General features: G+C 39.5%; 2 protein-coding genes across 5 annotated transcripts in view; one reads left to right on the forward strand and one right to left on the reverse strand.

Annotated features, from left to right (window-relative positions):
• Positions 1-847: 847 nt before the first annotated feature.
• Positions 848-12,593, reverse strand: g3bp2 (GTPase activating protein (SH3 domain) binding protein 2). 2 transcript variants are annotated; one of them, XM_035659852.1, is made up of 13 exons: positions 12,419-12,593; positions 10,419-10,537; positions 10,248-10,329; positions 7,372-7,545; positions 7,092-7,182; positions 6,816-6,921; positions 6,490-6,670; positions 5,783-5,884; positions 5,335-5,437; positions 5,158-5,217; positions 4,852-4,983; positions 4,638-4,765; positions 848-4,161 (listed from the first exon to the last, which is right to left on the reverse strand). In XM_035659852.1, exons 2-13 carry the CDS (start codon positions 10,511-10,513, stop codon positions 3,880-3,882), a joined length of 1,536 nt encoding a protein of 511 aa, XP_035515745.1. In that variant the 5' UTR covers positions 10,514-10,537; positions 12,419-12,593; the 3' UTR covers positions 848-3,879. The 2 variants fall into 2 exon arrangements, with proteins under 2 accessions (XP_035515745.1, XP_035515746.1); XM_035659853.1 differs by having other exon boundaries at positions 4,647-4,765; positions 12,419-12,592.
• Positions 12,594-15,434: 2,841 nt separating this feature from the next.
• pkd2 (polycystic kidney disease 2) overlaps positions 15,435-19,589 on the forward strand; it is a 10,363-nt gene continuing 6,208 nt past the window's right edge. The window contains exons 1-5 of one of the 3 annotated variants that reach the window (XM_035660448.1): positions 15,435-15,690; positions 15,970-16,441; positions 17,202-17,315; positions 18,563-18,696; positions 19,225-19,475. In XM_035660448.1, the coding sequence (XP_035516341.1) occupies positions 16,018-16,441; positions 17,202-17,315; positions 18,563-18,696; positions 19,225-19,475 (923 nt within the window). In that variant the 5' untranslated portion in view covers positions 15,435-15,690; positions 15,970-16,017. Of the gene's footprint in view, positions 16,442-17,201; positions 17,316-18,562; positions 18,697-19,224; positions 19,476-19,589 lie in introns of all 3 variants that reach the window. The other 2 variants (XM_035660451.1, XM_035660450.1) reach the window with 2 other exon arrangements.

Consider the following 19,589-nt stretch of genomic DNA (forward strand, 5'->3'; position numbering starts at 1 on the left):
TACTTTAAACAGCATACCCCGTTAGTAATTGGTTTTGTTCAAATGTGTAGACCTTTGACAAAGCTTTTGCATTGCCACAGAAGACTTAATACCAGAGTGCAAAATAAGTTTTTTTTTTTGTCCACTGGTCAAATGGCTAATAAATGGGCAAATTATACCAGCCACTCAATAGATTGCTAATGTTTTTCTGCATGGTGAGAGAAGTAAATCTATTAGACACTTGCATATTTTATCAGTATTTGTCATTGTGCATGGGCATTTTAATAACCGTTTTCACAGTAGTGAAAGTAGGACAAACTGTGACAAGTAAACTCAATGTTTAAATCTGTGGGTTTAGTGGCATAGCAGTGTAGTTGCCGATTATAGCCTCCTTACCTCAATTCTTCCGTTCCAAGCGTGAAGGGGAAACTACAATGGCCACAAAACTTGTGAAAAATGCTAAATGTCCTATATAAAGGCAGTGTCTAGTTTGTCTGTTCTGGGCTACAACAAATGTTTTTCACCTGATATTAGACATAACTGACAACTTGTTACACTCCAGAGAATCAGTTGACTCAGTGAAGTGGTCGGATTTAAAGGTCTTCTGAACAGAGGAAAAAAAAAAAAAATCCTCTTTGAGATTAAAGACAAATAATGATCCTTTAAGTTTTCTCTGCTTGCCACTCAACCTTCATTTAATAAGTTAAATCTGCACCACAGCAGGGAATATCTCCTTTACTACAAAACCCACGTGCATGGGACAATTCTGCTTTCTGTTCTCGGTTTTGGCTACCCTATCAACGTGCAACATCTCATTATTCACATCACCTTTTACGGAGAAACCTGCAAACATGACAAAAGGTATGAGTGGTGCTGATATCAGTAGTTTATTGTATGTTAAGTCCAACACATTCAAAATAGAAAGGAAAAAAAAAAAAAATATTCTCCACCTGCAACACTTTTGTACTAGCAACAAGTAAAGGGTAAACACAGTAAAAAAATTAAGATGGCAGCCAACTGTTTACCACACCTGCTAAAGCCAAGAAGGTACTTCTATTCCCATTCAAAAAGGATTGGAATGATTCACAATGAGGATCCACTCTACTGCATTTTCAACCACAGGAAAATAAAATGACAGGGTTTTTTTCTCTTTTTCTTACAAGGATCCTTTAAAGTTTGGAAAAGGGTGGGTCATTGAAAACCTCAGTGAAAAAGAACTATCCAACCCTAAATTTATATGCTCCAACATTTTACCACCACTACAAATGTAAAAGCACAGATTGGTCTGAAAGCATGATGGCTCTTCTTCACCACTCTCTTCATTGACCGTTGCTGTAAAAAGTATAATTGCAGTCAAGTGCCCATGTTAAGCAATTACCTGACAAATAAACACGTGGGGTAGAGGCACCCATAAGGGCTGTCTGTTAAAAACACTCAAAGACCAAAAAAGCTGTAATTTCTTTTTTTTCCTGTAATATTCGGTCAAAGACTGATGGTAACAAATTAAGAGTCTCTCTATTGAAAACTATTCTCACATCTGAAAATATTTCATCTCAACCACAAGGAGAGTAGTCGAGCATCACTGTGGAAAACTACATAAAATATGCCATGTCTGTACATCAATTTTTGTTTTAACTGCAACAGAGCGAATACTATTTCATGCCGATAACAAGATGAGCACTAATATTTGCCTTTTTTCATCGCAAGATGAGAAATTTGGAGAGAGGCTGTGTTCAAACTGACAGATTGTCCCAGAAACGTTGGGAATAGTGCAATACCACCAGACAAGGAAGACCTCATTAGTATATTTGTCCAGAAAAATGCTACATCGATTTCACTTCCCATTTCAGTGCAAGATAACAAAAATAAAAAATAAAAATAAAAAAGATAACATCTCATGTTTGTCATGTTTTCCTTTCCAGCTGAAACCAAAAAAGGTCTTCCCTCCCTACCGAGTGGTAAAAAGAAAAAACGACGAGGACAAGGAGGAGACGACTAGTATGGCATTCAGATTCGACTCGCTTCGAATGGAAAAATAAATGGATAAAATAAGCACAATGAATAATCAGCATATGAAAATACAAATGCATAAAACAGCTAGAAAAAGTGAGCACAATTATTTGCTAGTCTGTGGGCTGGAACTATGGCCAGCCCACCCACACAGATCATTACAAAATTGTTGCTGAGAAAAGAACAGTCTGACAACTTTTGAGTCCAGGGATTAACCTGAGTGCTGCCGTGAGTCGCAAAAAACTAAGGTCAGACTGAAAGTAAGAATCAACAGTATCTGAATCACATTGAGACTCTTTCCAAACTGCAAACCTTTGTTCACTGAAATCATGGTTGTGTAGAGCTTTGACATGTTAACCAAGGACCAAGCATTGCACTGTCACCATCTTTAATGTACCTTTTTTTCTTTATGGGAGTAGTTCTTCAGATGCACGTCTTAACCATTTAACATCAAACTGAACTTGAGGCACCTATTGTCTCTACAAAACCCAGATCAGACACAATACAAAACAAATGTACAAAACTCACAACAGATCATCTTAGGTAGTAAAACAGTATGGAAAAATGAAATATGCACCTGAAAAACTTAAATCTTGTGAATACTGCAATTTTTTTTTTGTATCTGCTCCCAGTGGACAATAGTTCAAAATCAGCAGCTCCGCATTAGGAGGCAGCAAGCCCCGAACCGCTTTACGCTTTAGTAAGACTGGAAAAGGTGAAATAGAAGGCACCATCATGCTCTTATCAAGTCGAGAGAGAAATGAAAAATATACACAGAAAACAAAACATACAGTAAACTATGATTTTTGCTGTACATTTATTCTGTTACTCCGCACTTAAGACAGGAAGGGAGGGAAGAGGGAGGGAAGAGGGAGGGAGGTGTCGTCCATCCCAGTTTTCGCGGTCTAGCTGGCAGGGAAAAACATGAAGAAAAAACAAATTGGGATCAAAAGAAAAACAGAGCGAGCAGCCATCGTTACCACCACTCTTCTATTGTTCAACTTTGTTTCTTGTTTATCCTTTGTACCCCCACTCATTTGGTGAAAGTCCAGGATTTGAGCTTTTTTTATTTTTTATATTTGATTTATAAATGAGGAAAAATATAATGTAGATTTGCTTGTCATCTTGTCCATCCAGCAGTAATTGAAGCGTAGTTTTGGGTCAAAAGTGTGAAAAGTACATTGGTCACAGCAGACAGGCTGTAAGCGAGGCCTGCCCCGGTAAGTCGTATCGCTTTGAGACAAAACAGGTCTCTCCAGCTGCGTTCCGAGCATGGATGTCAATGTAATACGACAAAAGTACCCATTAGTGCATATTGATGAGTGCATTATGCAATTTTGAAGCAGTGGTCTCTCAAAAGGAAAAAAGTAAAAGGCAAGCTTTTCCCCTGGAACTGCACAAATTTTGCATCTCACTCTTTTCCAACAGTAACGGGCAGAAAACTACCATATAAAATGTGCAATAGAGGGATTTCGTGAAGCAGCGCCCCAGTTAAGTCAAGGCATATAATCTCTTTTCCAAATGATGGGCTGTATTGTCGTAGTTAAAAGTCTTATCAGTCCCTCCTAATGTGGCAGATTACTCCTGGTTGGTTTGCCTTTTTCCACGAATTTACAAATTAAAGTTTGTGAATTCTTGAGATACCCGAAAAGGATGCTCAGCTCACAACTAATAAGCGAAATTTTTTGTTTGCTTATTTTGTTTTGTCTATTTCACAAACAAATGGTTGACAGGCTGTGTCACATTCCAAAGCAAAGAGGGAACAAAAAAATAAAAAAATAAAACAAAAAACAAATATATACGTTTATACATGAAGATTTCTTTTCGTTAACGAGAACGGTTGAAGATGAAGAACACGGTACTACTTCCACACTGCAGGTGGTGCTCTTCTCAGCGGCGCTGGGTTGTGAAGCGACCCTCTCCTTGGCCGCCAGAGCCTCGTCCGGAGCCCATGCCAGGTTTGGGGGCCATGCCGCCTCGAGGTGGTGGTCCCCTCCCGTCACGTTCACGCATCATTCCGCTTCCCACGATGCCTCGCGAACCTCCGGGGCCCCGGTCGTTGCGCCTCATATCCCGACGCTCGTCTCCTCCACCACGGGTCTCGCGTTCACGCACCGCCCTCGTCTTCTTCTCCTCCACATTCAGACGCACCTCGCCTCGAAACATGATGGGCTGCAGAGAGAAAAGCAAGGTCAATACAGGAGACACCAAGACTGAATATTTATTACTATTTCACAACCCACATCATTCGCTGGTTTGCCCTATGTAAGCACGGCTCTGTGTCACTTTGGTCTGACCCGATGAGATCCGTGTCCCTGCCAGAGAAACTATTTAATCTCTGAGGCTGTGTGCCGCTCATTCATTTGAAACAGGCCGGTCCGGCATCAGTATGGTGCCAACGCTGCATTGTCGAAAACGTTCAACCTGGCTGAACTTTTGCTGCAACACTACTTAATACGTCATAATAAGTGCCACACTGGTCAATCAAATACATGCACACACACATTCCTGGTGGATTACTTCAGCAGAACATTTATTTATAAAAAGAATTATAAACTGTCTCTACTGTGTCTGACCAATTGTAGAAATGTGTATCACCAAACCACCACCAAAAGAATGAAAGTGGGTAATGAAATGTCAATACATGCCCCTTCTACCTTGGCCCCCAGGATTCTTTGCACAGGATCAGAGTCGTCAAAGACCACAAATCCAAAGTTGGGCAGCTTCCCACCAACGCCCTTCGTGTTAATCCGCAGCTCCACAACATTTCCATATGCTGCAAGAAAAATGGAGGGTTTCATTTAATCAGTATTTATTTTTTCACCCTTTGGATGCAAAGTGCTACTTTTTGAGGAAACCTACTCATGAAGAACTCTTTAAGCTCGCTCTCATCAATGTCATGTGGGAGGTTGCCAACAAAAAGTTGGTGGCTGTCTGGGTACCGGACAATCCGCCTGCTGTCCATGTCACCAGATTCAGCATCTCCCCTGCCACCTGCAGGTCAGAACAGACAGAAAAAAAAAAAACACATCAGCTCACATGAATCATCTGTATAAAAACCCAAGAGAGTTCAAATCCTGGCATCAAGAAAGTGAGTAATAATATTCCCCATCAGTAATCAAAGAATAGTAGTGAAACAGGTTCATTTAGATGTGATATCATGTTTACCTTTGTTAACAAAACTCAAGTGTGGTTTTCCCGTTTGTGACTCCGAAGATGCAACACCATCTAACAGTGACAGAGACATGCAGGGCAAGAATAAGCCAAATGATTTTTTTTTTGTTTTTAAAGAAGAAAAAAAAAAAGCACTAAACCCTTAACTGGGGATTTAAATGTTTTTATTACCAGGTCTGGGACCCCGCGGAGTGAAGGATGGTCTGTCACGTGTGCGCTGGTCTCTGGGCCGAAGAGGTGCTGTCTGTGTCTCCGGCTTGGCTTCAACTCTGGGCTGTGTGGGGGAGAGGTGCCACAAAAAATAAAAAATAAAAAATTAACCCACACGTTTTTCATAATTGCTTTCACATGGTGCTCCAGAGATCAGTTTGTGTCATTATGTAACTTAAGGAACAAAGTACATGAGTTCTTGTGAAAGTAACACCACAATGCTTTGTTAGAGTCAGTTCTGAGAAAGGCGCTCCTCACACAAACGTCAATATCTACTGCTGCTGTTAACCACCATCTTCATTGCAAAGTGTGTTTGAAATAAACATTGTGGTTGACTGCTATATAGTGAGCCATTTCTAATGCGCTGACAGTTGTAATGTACATTTCATGTCCAGTGGTAGTTGGTTACCTGTGAGCTTGGAGCTTTAACAACATGGGGTGAGATTCCAGAGGTGGTGACTGTGCCAGTAGGAGGCAGGTTTTTACTGGTCACAGAGGCCCACGAGGAAGTCTGTTAGGGATGCAGTAATACACTTTGAACCACTCAACACCGTACTATGATATCCAACTGAAATCTCTGTTGTGCTACTGGACTGCATCAAAAACTTACTTTGAACTTGAAAATCTCTATCTTTTGACCTTATTGTTAAATACTGAATAAAAGTAAACTTCTGCAGGAACAAATCTTTGTCAACAGTTATTATAGTTTCATATTTTTTATTAGTTTTTAAAAACTTGTTTTCAGTTTAGTTTCTGTTAGTTTTCAGAGTTAGTTTACTTGTTTTAGTTTAGTTTTTACTGTTAAATTGTTAAGTTTTCATTAGTTTCACTTTTGTTTTTATTATATGGGGGGATTTGTCAGGGTCAAGACAATAAACATTTGCAGCAATGTCTCCTGATGCTTGTGTTGACAGGTTTGAGCAAACTGACATTTAAAGACATTTTTAAAGACATTTCCTGTATATTTTATTATAGCTTGTTTCTCTTTAAGTGTAGTTTTTATTTTCTATTTCTATTTACAAAAGTGTTTTTGTCACACCTAGTTTTAGTTTTTAATATCAGTTACACTCTCTCACACACACACACACACACACACACACAGGACATCATGCGTACCTTGGGAGGCTCCTGGGTGTTGGGTGGGGACTCCACAGGGACCGGTGAAGGCGCTTTTTCCTCCATCTCTTCCAGAACCTTCTCGTCTGCTTCAGGCTTTATCTCCTCTGCTTTGGGCTCTGGCTCAGGCTCTGGCTCAGGCTCTGGAGCTGGCTCCTCCATGGGCTCCTCCACTCCATTACTACAGAGCACAAATCAGCATATTGTCACTTCCACAATAGTTTAAAATGCTAAAATGCTTCATACAAGATATTTTTTTCCTAAAAAAGGGAGGGGAAACAAGCTAATATATATACATATATATGTTATGATGAAGTTTAGCATACGTGACAGGATGAGGTTCGTAATAGGTGGTGCTGTTGGGGCTTTCTTGAAGAGGCTCAGGGGACGCCTGCCTCTCCTCGGGCTCCTCTTCAACTTCCTCCTCTGATTCTAAGTGAGAGTGAGAGAGAGAGAGAGAGAAAATTTAAAAAAACAAACTTATATTTGCATTAGCACCCTCAGACTTGATCATGAAAACATAGTTACTAAAAACTAAAAAACCCAACAACAACCAACTACTAAAAAACAAGGTCTGTATAGGATATTTGTGACCATCTTACCCTCATCAAGCTCAGCTTCAGAGTCTCCAAAAACCTCATCCTCGTAACGGAAGATGTCATTGTGGACGTAGAACTTGTTTGCCACTGAACCCTGAGGAAATTTGTCACGCAAGGAGAAAATAAAAATAGTGTCCATTTTTTAAAAAGCCAACCAGCAGATAAACGTCCAAAAGTTCTATTTACAGTTATTAATTGTGCCATAGAGCTCAAGAAATAATTACTTGTTACTGATGTTGTCACTCAAACTCTACCTTTCAGTGCTATTAACAGGAATACTCACCTCAGGAGCAAGCACAAAAGTCTGCATGAATTTCCTCATGGGTTGACCATTGTTGGACAGTTCTCCGAGGACTTGCACCACCACTCCATCACTCAGTGTGGCATGGGCATCCACATGCCTGATCTTTGTGTGGCATTCACTAAACTGCAGGGACATAACCTTCTTGTGGATTTCCTAACAGATGCAGGGAGAAGGGGATAAAGAAACCACATAAATGAAGAGAAAAGGAGGGGACAAATTGGTTCTCTGGTATTTTGCATTTAATGGATTAGTAATAGGCCGATTAATTGGGCCAATTATTTGGCATTTTGAGATAATCAGCAACGGCATACACACACTTTGAACATTATTTAGACAAATACTCACAAACTCACTACAGGGACATTGTATATTTAAAGTAAAAAAGTTTTAAAAAGGGAGACGATCAAACAATTTAAATATTAACTACAAAATATGTACATATACGCTACAAAAACACCCCAATTCAGAGATGCACAGAGAAAGAGTGATATGACCAATAGTGCCTCATACGCCACAACTGACTGAGCAGAGCACAAGAGGAGAGGGAGAGACTCAGGCACTGTTGCAGTAAGAGCTGTGTACTGCAATTACTCTGGGAACAAATTACAATATAATATACTGGAATATACTTCTTTTTTTGTCACTAGTTTTTTCTAAAAAAATAATGTTGCTTAGGAGGGTAAAAAAATAAAGCCACCAAGTTGGCAGCGCTGGCTCTCTGATTGATTGTGTTTTGGTCCAAAATCTTCCATAGGCGTTTTAATTGGGTGGGGATCTGGTGACTGCTAAGGACATAGCATACGAGTCACATATTTTTCAGTGACTTTCAAATAATTTCATTTCACACAGCATAACAGAGTCACTGGATGCCCACTCTGTAGGGCTCAATCATTCAGGCCTGTACCATTCTCATGGTGTACACCTCACCCACTTGTCACAAATATGGCACATGACTCATCTGACCATGTTACTTTTTTCCTCATATCTGTAGATTTTTGCACCACTGAACTGTCAAATGTGCCTTCATGTTTAGAATTAGGGGTTTATGCACTAGGGGTGTCACGATTCTCCAAATCCTCGATTCGATTTAATTTTCGATTTTAAAGTCGCGATTCGATTTTCGATCTTTTTTTTAATATTAACTATATCCCATTCTTATACTTGTCAGCCGGTTATAATTTCTATTGCTTTTGGTCCTAATTCTGTCTTCGGAGGGTACTTTTATTGAAACCGTTCCAACCGCGAGGCTTGTAACTGAAACTTAACAGATCGTAACCCCGGTAGTGAATGAAAACAACACAGAATGACGATTTGATTGTTTCAGCACGAAGAGACCAAGGTGAGTGTCAGTGAATAATGTTCCTATCAATGTGCACTTTTAAAAGCCTGAAGACATTTGGGACTGTAATAATCAACTTCTTCACTTGCTCATTGAGAAGGTAAGTTCGTGTTACACATGCACATCAAACACACACACACATACTTCCCACTGGTTGAATCTCAGAGTACAAGAGGGCTTCATCTTCGTCGGCTTGATGCTGTATTTTTTAAACTGAGCTGCAAGCCTAAAATTAGAGGAGTTGACGCCGCAGTTCAAGCATTTGTGTGTTTTTGCGCTCTTGGCGTACGTTTGGATGGTGGACATCTGGGGTCGTGGCTGCATCGTCGATTCTACCTTTGAGTTCGAAGTTCGAGATGTAATTTCGATCGATTTCGATTTGACACCCCTATTATGCACTGCAACCCTACTCCAATAACCCTCTCCCTCCCTTGCCAATGGACTGCTCCTGCTGACACAGTCTGATCCAGTTCTGCAGTGACATTCTCAGTTACCTAAGAAGGAGTTGCTCTTGTTTTTCCTTAGATATCGCATTAATGCATGAGCGTCAGGCATCAAATGTGTGCCGTCGACCACGCCTGACCCTGTTTACGTTCGTCTTTCCCATGGATCTAAATGCAGATGTCACTTAAGTTGCTGTTCCAGCCACATTGAGCAGTTTTTGTATCACAACAATAAACCCTATTTCAAAGTCCCTTAGAACTTGTCCTTTTGCCATCTTGATACAAAATCAGAATCAACTGGGCCTGCTCAGCATTTTGTACACCACAGAGCATGAATGGATGTTAGTTGCTTAAATCGTCATTTGGCCACTGGCTGTCGCGCTCTCTGAATATCACATCAGCCATTGAAAAACCCACATACACTAATGTGGATTATGACCATAACGATTCAGGCTACTATTGACTGGGTCATTAAAGTCCCAGCAGTAAACAGCTAATATCACTGAAAAGCACACCTGTTGTTGCTGTGTTACAAAACTATGTTATAAAATCTGATTCCCATTTACTTTAGGGTTTGCTGCCATTTAAGGTTAAGGTTTTTACTAACATTTAAGATTTGTTTCCAGTGAGATATTTTTGAGTGTATATAGTGACTTTGCCGTTTTAAACTTTACGGTTGCTGCTCAAGAAATAACTATCTAATCCTGTTCTGGATTGACCGCCTATTACTTACGTCCATGCAATTTACAATTATTGGCAAATAATGAACATTTCTGTCCCGAAAACAGTTCTTGTTAAGGTCTGGATTTCCAATGTCCTGTGTGCAACATTATTTGTCCTTGTCCAGTCACATACCTGTTTAAGTGATGAACTGCACTACTTGTGGTACTTTTCAATGCTGTAACAGACCTTTTATACTCATGATACAAAAACCTCAAACCTGCAGAAAAAGTTCATGTACAGCCCTAATTAAAGGATTACTTGTGCCCAATGTGAATAGTATTGTATGGTATGAGACACCTACTACACAGTACTTTCAATGTGAATCTTCTTTATTGGTCCATAGCACCTACCGCTTGCCCATACACCGCTTCTGCCAGCTTCCCACTTGGGTCAAGTCCGCCATGAACGTAGGAAGAATTCCTCCCATAAAACCTAATGGCACAACAACATGACAGTTAGTTAAACAGAGTATTACCAACACCAACAAAATTAACGTTACCACATGAAATTTAAATGATTACCTGTGCAGGAAATCCGGTGCCTTGTTTAAGAGTGTGTAATACTGCCTCACAAACTCCCGCCCTACAAGCAGGGGACTTGGCTTCTCCATCACCATTTCTTTGGTAAACAATATTAAGTGCTGAAACAGAAAATAAACAAAGGTTTAATTGTAATAATGCCACCTACAAGTAGGGGTTAACACACACTCAGTTTGCAGTTTATAAGGTACAAAAACAGTCCAGTCTAATACTGTAGCCCTGCAATAAATCTTGCCTTAATAAAGATTATTCAGGTTTTATTTTAGTCAGTGATGATGAAACGTTGTGGTTCATTTTGGAGGCTCTAGTTTAGTGAATTATACTGCATTATATTAAAAAGAATACAGTTCAATCATACCAAAAAAAAACCTGCTATAGCCTCAAAAATGACTTAAAGCTTAACATTTTAACTTTCAGAAAGGTTGGCTTCATTGCAGAGCTTTCTGTATTTGGCTGCAGTAGTTTACGATGGGGTACCTAATGAATTGGCAACAGACTGTAGAAAACAATGACTTGGGGAAAAAAAAAAGAAGCTTCAGTTGAACTGTTACATGAATTGTTTAAAGTCTGGCAATTTTAAGGACGCCCATTTTTAATACACATTAACGTTAACTGCGCCTCAGGTAAACAACATAGGTGTGTTTGAGCAGCCAGTACAGGAAGTACAATGAGTGATTTCAGACGGGTTCCTTATAAGAGAACAACGTTTCACTCTTCATTAGGCCAATGTTTCATCTATCCTACGGTAGGAGCCCGACAGCTGACTGTTTAGCTGGCTGGCTAACACACTAGCTAAGATTCAACTGCGCCATCACGTTCATCCAATGAGACAAAGAGGGAAACCGACTGTACAGATATTTAAAAAAAAAAAAAAAAAAAAAAAAAAAAAAGGAGACAGATGCGGGCGTTCAAGTTGAGCAGCGGAGAAAAACGGACTTTACTAACAATTAAAACCTTCCTCTAAACACGACACATCACATACAGGTGTTATAAACATCTGTGCATCCCTTTGTAGACAAGTGGCCTACTGTACGAGTGCGGCCTTTTCGTGTCCGTGCTAACAACTAACCATTTCTCACAGTTGTCGCATGTTGATTAGCCACATAACGTGACAGATCCCTCAACTAGCATCACATGTGCTCACTGTGGAAACACCAGGAGCGCTTTACGTCTGTACTGTCGGCTAGGTCAACGTTATCCGGACTGTAAAAAACAACCGTAGAGGTATTAATTATAAAGATGTTCGGCCTCTTCGCTGTCAAAACAGAAAAAGAGCAACGCCGAGAAGCGACGCTGCTAGTTAGCCAGCTAACGTTAGCTCCAGCTAACTTGTGGCGTCGTCGTTTTTTTTTTTTTTTTCTCTCCTTTCCTCTCTTTCTCCTCACTTTTCACAATGTGCGAAGAGGATCACGTTTGCTGAGACACATCGCGGTTTCGGTCCACGCAGAAAAACAGACAACTGTCAAGATGTTAGTTTCCTGGTTGCGTTAAGTCTCACGCAAACGAGCCCGCACTTTGACTGCAAGCGAGCGGGGAAACGCAACAAACCCGACGGGACGTGCAGCCCGGCGATAGCCATCGTCGTGCACCGATAAACTACATCAAACGTGTGTGGAAATTAACATCTACTCATCTATAACCGATTGTATCGCTTTACTCCAACTTTAAAATGAATTAACCCCCAAACTCAACACAGCCTGTCGAGCTTTTATCAATGAGTTCAGTGCTACGCTAGCTCAAAGAAAACAAAGGAAGACAGATTTGACTAATTTACTCGGTACGCATTATTTTTAAACCAGTGAGGTAAAATGGGGTATTTGTGCAGTAGCGACGCACCTACTTGACAACTTTTGAGTCATTACAGTCTCAGTACCGAGTAGTCGTGGCTTTCACTAGACAATGCAGCTAACGTTAGCTGGTCCGGTTAGCACGTCAGCCGTCTCATATATTAGCTGACTTAGCTTGGAGGATGGCTAACTTACCTTATGAACGACCTATCTATGTAGACAGAATTATTTGTAATAAATAGCTACGAGTAACTGACTTGTAAACTGTTCTGAAATACGGAGTATCCCAGGTGTATGTTTTAATATTTTCCCCCACGCTCCACTAACTAACAACTTATGATCTCTGCTGTACCAGAGATTGAAGATTTAAAGTGATAGCTTCTATTTATTGTTTTACCCCTGCAATCTGGGGCAGGGAACCCCCATCACTAAGATTCAACCAATGGACTGTTTACACTAGGCAACATGAATTATGACGCAGAGCAAATAACCACGCCCCTCAACTTTCTACTAGCTGTGCCAAAAAACCTTCTTGCTTATTAATAATCACTCAGGTTGCCTTGCGGATCACTTCTTGTCATTGTTATGTGACTTTTAGCAACTCCCTTATCCATTAATGCTAAAAAACAAAACAAAAAATACGTCATTTTACCTTTACCTACCTAAAGAAATGTAACCCTGGTGATGTCATTAGGGTTATCTTAGTCTGCATTGCAAACTCAAGGTGTGCAAAATTACGAGGCAGGTGGATCTTATGATACATGCAATTGACTTGCATCATGAAAATGTTTCATGTGAGTCTTTCTTTTTTGTCTTTAAAGAAAATTAATCTTGGTCAGGCAGTGGTTTTTGTATTAGAAAAGTAACTCTTTGTTTTAAGAAAATATATCTGAGCTAACTATTTGTCCTTATTAAAGCATATTACAGCTGATTTTGAGCTAGATTTAACCAGTAACAAGTTACAACAATGGTTTGCGTAATATCCCAGCAGAAGAACAAGATTATTTTTCTTATTTTTAAGAGACAGACCACTTGCACAACTTCTCACAAATTCAGGTCAATAAAGTGACTAAAATACTTATTTTAAGAAAGTCTATCTTAAATAACTGAGTTTTTGTCACTTGCAATAAGCACAACTTGCTTACATTTTTGCCATTTTTTGTACTTTTAAGGCCCCAGGCAAACTGTCATGTGTAAAGAAGCTAAATCGCCCTATATTAGATTACTTCAGAAAATTAAACCAAGGAGGAATATGGCTCTTCGTTATCAAAGTGTCCCTCCAAACAAGACAATTTGACCCATATATGGAAACTGATTTTAAGTCTTAAAGCTGCAATAAATGATAATAAATAATCATAATTTTACCCCCAAAACAAATCTTACAGTTAGCACAATGATTAGGAAAATGTCTGCAGTATAACAATGACACTGTGAAACTTCACTCACTCCCAGGAGGCCACAGTGAGGGTCAGCTATTGTACAAAGACTGCTTCCCGTTGCATTGTTTCATATGCACTAAATGTTGTGTCAAATGAGAACTGTGCTTTGATACAAATTTACATAAATTCAACAATGGGGATGCATTCCTGATAGGCATGACACTGGTGTAGGTCCAGCTTTAACAAGTGTGATAGGTCCAGCTTTAACAAGTGTGGGTATTGTGCGCCACCAAGTGGTCAAACAAGCTTTGTGTCTTATAAATGTATACACCATCATTTTGATAACATAAAATGCAGGATTTTTGCATTATTAATATATAAATTCCCAAATATGAAAACCTAAACATATCCATTAACTGACATAAACACATGTCAGTTAATGGATTTTGTAGCTCTGATGAAAATCAAGATTCAAATATGGGGAAAAAAACAAATGATCGTGATATAACTGACAACTGACATTTTGATGAAATGAGTGTAGAGTTTATAGAAATTTTTTCCTTATTTGGTTGTAGCTAGTATAGGTGAGGCTGATTTCTATGTATTATATGTTGTATTCATAATTTGGCTCCGCAAAGCTAGTAAGTAAGCTGTTAAAATAAATATTGTGTAATGAAAAGTACAATACCAGTATTTGCCTCCAATGTGTAATGGAGTAAAAGTATAAAGTAACATAAAATGGAAATATTACATTCAATAATTAATACTAAATTAAATACTACAATATTTACAAGCAACTTAATTATTAGTTGTATTAGTTGTGGTTAATGGCATTGCATTTTAACAGTCCGATAAATGAGGTGGTAAATGCACTTCATCATTTTTCGAGCTTTGATGCTTTATTCAGATAGAAAACTCTCAACAGTATACAGACTGTACCTTTTAACATTGTTGTTTGGTTGATGTAATTAAAACACTGGACACATAATACCAAGGTAACCCCATTTGTGGTTTTGTCCTCAAATGGCTTTTACACAGTTTTTCTAACAGAGTTTAAATGTGTAAAACTAAACCGCCTTTAATACAATGGAATACAATGGAATAAACTTTGTTGAAATTTGTCTTGGGTACAGTGCAACAATCTGTTGCTTCACAAATACAAACATACATCAGAAAACCACCACAAAAACAACATGAAACACCCTAAAAGACACATTGACTATACTTTTAACGCTGACATTACGGCAAAGAGACTAAGAAACTATAAGAATTAAAGTGCTAAGTGCTAAGGTGCTGGTCTATTTATTGCACATTGCCCCATTGCAATGCTAAGATTTAGTATTAGAGGTCAGCAGCTTGATAGAGGCTGGGATGAGCAATATATTGAGGTTACAGTTACAGGCCTACAGGTCCAAATGAAAATGACAGGCCTCTTGACGATGAGCCTTGTTGTCATAGCAACCGCTCACCCAAACACAGAGAGATTATGTAACGTTAACCCTAATGTATATATTTATCTGAATACTGTATAAAACATTTAAAACAAATGGTTTATTGGTCGTATTAAATGACTCAAATAACTATTTAAAAAAAAAAAAAAAGCTTTCAAAGAAAATGAATCACTTTGGGTAATTCTGATCTTTCAACTAACGTTAAAATAATCCCAAACCAGTCCAATCTTTACAAACTGAAAACTGAAAATTAAAGACGACATTTAATAACAAGTTGTGTCTCCAATGAATATTTCAGCAAAGAGACAAATGGTTTTTTTTTCCATCCTTTACTGCGACGCCATGACTTCTAGTGTAATCTGAGTCCCGAACAAATGAGAATCAGAGGGTTTTTTTGGGGGAACAGTTGAAGAACAAGATGGCTGTCCTGGGGCAAGAAAAGTATCTCTCTTGTTTCACATAAACACGGCATTTTCTCTATGCGGTCGTCAGTTTCTTGAAAATAGCTAGATAGGTAACAACTTTAAACACTTTAAAGGCATCGCTTTATAACGACGGACATTGTTTTTGAGACGGGAACTGAAGAAGGAATCGCTTGAGGTTTTTTTTCTCAAGGAAAAGTTTTCATAACGGTTTGGTGAGAGTGGAAACTACTAACGCTGTCTACGAGGAGCAGGATAACGTTATTAAAAAACTTTTACACACCCTGTAACGTTTCATGTAACTTATATAGTTCATTTAGTTAATTATTTAGTAACTTTCCCAAACTGTCCGCGGTGGCTTTTTAAAGGGCGTTTTAACACTTGAGCTAGAAATGCTTCAACCGTTATAAACGTTTATCAGTTGATGTTTTTGTTGCGTTTCTAAATAAAGTTTAACTTTATTTTTATTTTTTTCCCCAAATGCCCCGCACCAGATGAAAAACACACCTAAAGCTAACTAATTTAACTTAACTAACTGGACCATGAGTTCATCCCGAGTCCGCCCGCAGCAGCTACCGCAGAGCCAGGCTGGCAGGTTGCCGCACAGGCTGGACTCAAACGAAGGGATAGAGATGGAGAACATCCAGCATCAAGACCTGGGTCTCGGAGGGGTAATAGGCACCCCGTCCCCTCCGTCGAGACAAGCGTGGAGTCGGGACAACCCGGGGTTTGAGCCTGAGGATGAGATTATGGAAGCCGACTGGCCTCCAGCGAGTCCCGGGAGGAGGTCGGTGTCCACGGCCTCCAGCAGCAGCTGCAGCAGCGGCCTGGGCAGCTACACCGGCGGGGGCAGCAGCACCCACATCCCCCGGGGAGGACTGTACCCGACCCCGACCGTGGATGCCCAGCAGCAGGACAGACATCAGCACCGCAGCTGTATGAAGCAGATACTGCAAAAGATCAGAAGTTAGTCACTCTGTTTGTTATTCAATAAAAAGCTGGGTACGTCTTATTCTTATTTTGTATTTCTGTTAGCTGCATCTTCTTCTATTAGGTTTTTATTTAATGTGTATGTTGTGTCGTGTCTGGAGACCCAGTGTGAGATCAATAAAGCCTAACTACCTATCTTATCTTATCTTAAACTTGTCAGCATACTGAACTATATCATTTGATAGTTCATTATTTCTCTGTGACAGCAGGATAATGTATTAAAAATGATAGGGTTTATAGCTGTAGAGTTTATCAAACATACCAAAGTTAACAGTGAGCCATCAATTTAGATTAAATTGTATTTGGTTAGGGCCTAATTGTTCTATATTGTAACCCATAAAAACAATTATGTAATCAAATGACATCAAACCAAATGGAGAACTTACATGTAACAAAGCCATTAACTGGACCACAATACAATCATAGTAAAACAAATTCTTGTAATATAAGATAAAAATAAAAAAATAAAGCGACATCCTAAATGACATCAAGAGAAAACAAACAGAATAAGCTCCCCGATTAAAATATCTCATTAACTGATAAAACACTGTTTTAAGGTGGACAAAATATATCAAATGGGGTTATATTTGTGTAGCCAATGCACCTGCTCTTTCCAGCTCCATAGCTGAGACTAAAGCAGGACACACTGTAAGTTTGACTGCAGTATTTATGTAATCACGTCTCTCTATATGCTTCACATGTTGATGTCCTCTTGAATCACTGTTTATCTTTGCAGTCCTGTGGGGCACAGAGCTGATGGAGGACAGCGACAGCAGTCGAGAAAGGTACCTCAGGAACGTACTGAGGGAGATGCTCACGTATATCGCATTCCTCATCACTGTTTGTATCTGTAAGTAAACACCCCTGTAAACAATCCTGCAAAATGACATTTAACACATATTTATGCACTAGGTTGAACCCTCAATCACTCATCTGTAACAACTAGATGGTGAGACATAAACTGAACAGCAGTCAGGTTTCTGTCGAGGCATTTTTCATCTAAACTGATGTTAATGTTGATTTTGACTCAGTTGAACTACCTGCACATCATGTAAGTAACCAACATAGGGGAAAAGTGCTAGCAGAGCCCCATTATGTGCTACAAAGCCCTGTTATTGCATAACCCATCTTCCAGTCTTAAACTGTGTCCCAGTCCCATTTTACATTCTAATTTTAATCAGGTTTCTGCAGTAATTACTGTTTTCTAGAGTTGCACAATTGCATGAAATATTATCGAAATCGCAATATGGCCAACTGCAATATCCAAATCACAGGAGTTACAATTTGTTTAATAAAGATAAAATGTGACAGACAGCATTAAAATGAAGTATTTTAGTGCTGCAGAGATGCCCTGGCCTATAAATGTTCTCCCGATGTAAGTAAACATGTTTGTTTGATACAGACTCAAACAAGTATCACTTCATCAAGTTTGTTTTTTTCCAGTAAAAAAGGAAAATTTTGATGCAAAAATGGTAATTCTCACTAATCGTGAATAATATCTATCCAGCCAGGCCTGGGAACCTTTCTTGTAGCTGAAAAGTTGTTTTCCAGGCTCACAGTGAAATGAAGTAATGGTTTTGGCAGCTGAAAATCTAATCTCCAACACTTGTCAGTGGGTTTAAATTCCACCATGCGCAAATTTGATGGCCGCATTTTGGGATGGTAAACAAATGGCTGGAAATCCCACATATAAAATGTGTGTGATGAGAGGACTAATGGTGAAGCTTCTCTGCTCTCTTTTTGCTGCAACGAAAATGCCAAACTGTGGTTTAGGGTGGACCAGGAAATGACTTCCTGGCAGACTGCATTCAGGCATATTCTGCCAGGCAGAGCTCGACTATTAAGAGCAGTTTCCAGAGCTACTCCCTGATGAATACTGAATGCTGCAGAGAATAATAATGTATAGGTAAAACAAAATCAAGTTTAACCAAAGTTTTGTCAAGTCTTTGCAGGGTCGTACTGGATGTAAACACATTTATGTACACAAAAAGCATTCGCTCAATTCTCTTCTTTGTCCTTCTGCATTTTAACAAGGGCTTGTTATGACCAGCTGCTAATAGGAACATCACTTAAGCTGAATTGTGATTTGCTCTGCAGTGACCTATGGGATGGTGAGTGCCAATATGTACTACTACACCAAAGTCATGTCTCAGCTTTTCCTGGACTCGCCGCTGTCTGCCGGCGACCCCTCCACTTTCAGAAGCCTCTCAACCATGGAGGATTTCTGGAAGGTAAAAGGCAAAAGGCATCTTTCATTCATCTTTTGTGAGGCTAAATAAAATGTATTTCTTATTTTTTATTATCGCGTTACATTTTCGGAAAGAGAGCCTTCGGTTGGATGCAAGTATTTAAAGGAAAGTTAGCCTCAGAGGTGCTAGTAGGTGGATGTTTTACCTTCAGACAGAACCAGACCAGTTGTTTCCTTCAGTTCTCAGTTTATGCTTCTCCGGGCAACTGCTTCATATTTACTGTGCAGAAGTGAGAGTAAGATGTTCCCGTGTAACTTGGTAAGAAAGAGACTAATTTAATCATTTCCCCAAATGTCAAACTATTCCTTTGATTAAAAAAAAGCTTTTAGTCATCAAGTTTAGGAATCTCTGAGTTTATAATGCCATTAAATAGAGTAGATTGGTGCTTTTTCACGCAAACAGACATTGGAAAAGCAGTTCACAATTGTAATTCACCTTCAACAATCACATTAATTAACCTTTAGGATGTTTCTCATGTCTGAATATCTCCTGACCGTTCTTCACTCATAGTTCACAGAAGGACCGTTCCTCAATGGCATGTACTGGGAGGTGTGGTACAACAACAAGAGCCTGCCAGAGAATCAGAGTCTCATCTACTACGAGAACCTCCTCCTCGGGGTGCCACGGCTTCGGCAGATAAAAGTCCACAATGAGTCCTGCTCCGTCCACGAAGACCTGAGAGATGAGGTTCAGGACTGCTACAACATGTACACCCCAGCCAATGAGGACACCACCTCCTTTGGCCCCAAGAATGGAACTGCGTACGTCCGAAAGCAGACTATATATCTGTGTCACATGAATTACACTAACAGATACGTTAGGGCTGCTCGATTATGGAAAAAATCATAATCACGATTATTTGGGTCAAAATTGAA

This window comes from Morone saxatilis, unplaced genomic scaffold, assembly GCF_004916995.1.
Source record: "Morone saxatilis isolate NCDOM2014 unplaced genomic scaffold, NCSU_SB_2.0 Contig17, whole genome shotgun sequence".
NCBI lineage: Eukaryota > Metazoa > Chordata > Actinopteri > Moronidae > Morone > Morone saxatilis.

What these genes read in the sequence shown, in the direction of transcription:
- g3bp2 (XM_035659852.1), bottom strand. Translation starts at nt 10,513, where the DNA reads ATGGTGATGGAGAAGCCAAGTCCCCTGCTTGTAGGGCGGGAGTTTGTG. An exon ending in AAGCGGTGTATGGGCAAGCG is followed by an intron (nt 7,546 to 10,247) that starts GTAGGTGCTATG and finishes TGCATCTGTTAG; the next exon opens with GAAATCCACAAGAAGGTTAT. An exon ending in TACGAACCTCATCCTGTCAC is followed by an intron (nt 6,671 to 6,815) that starts GTATGCTAAACT and finishes TGTGCTCTGTAG; the next exon opens with TAATGGAGTGGAGGAGCCCA.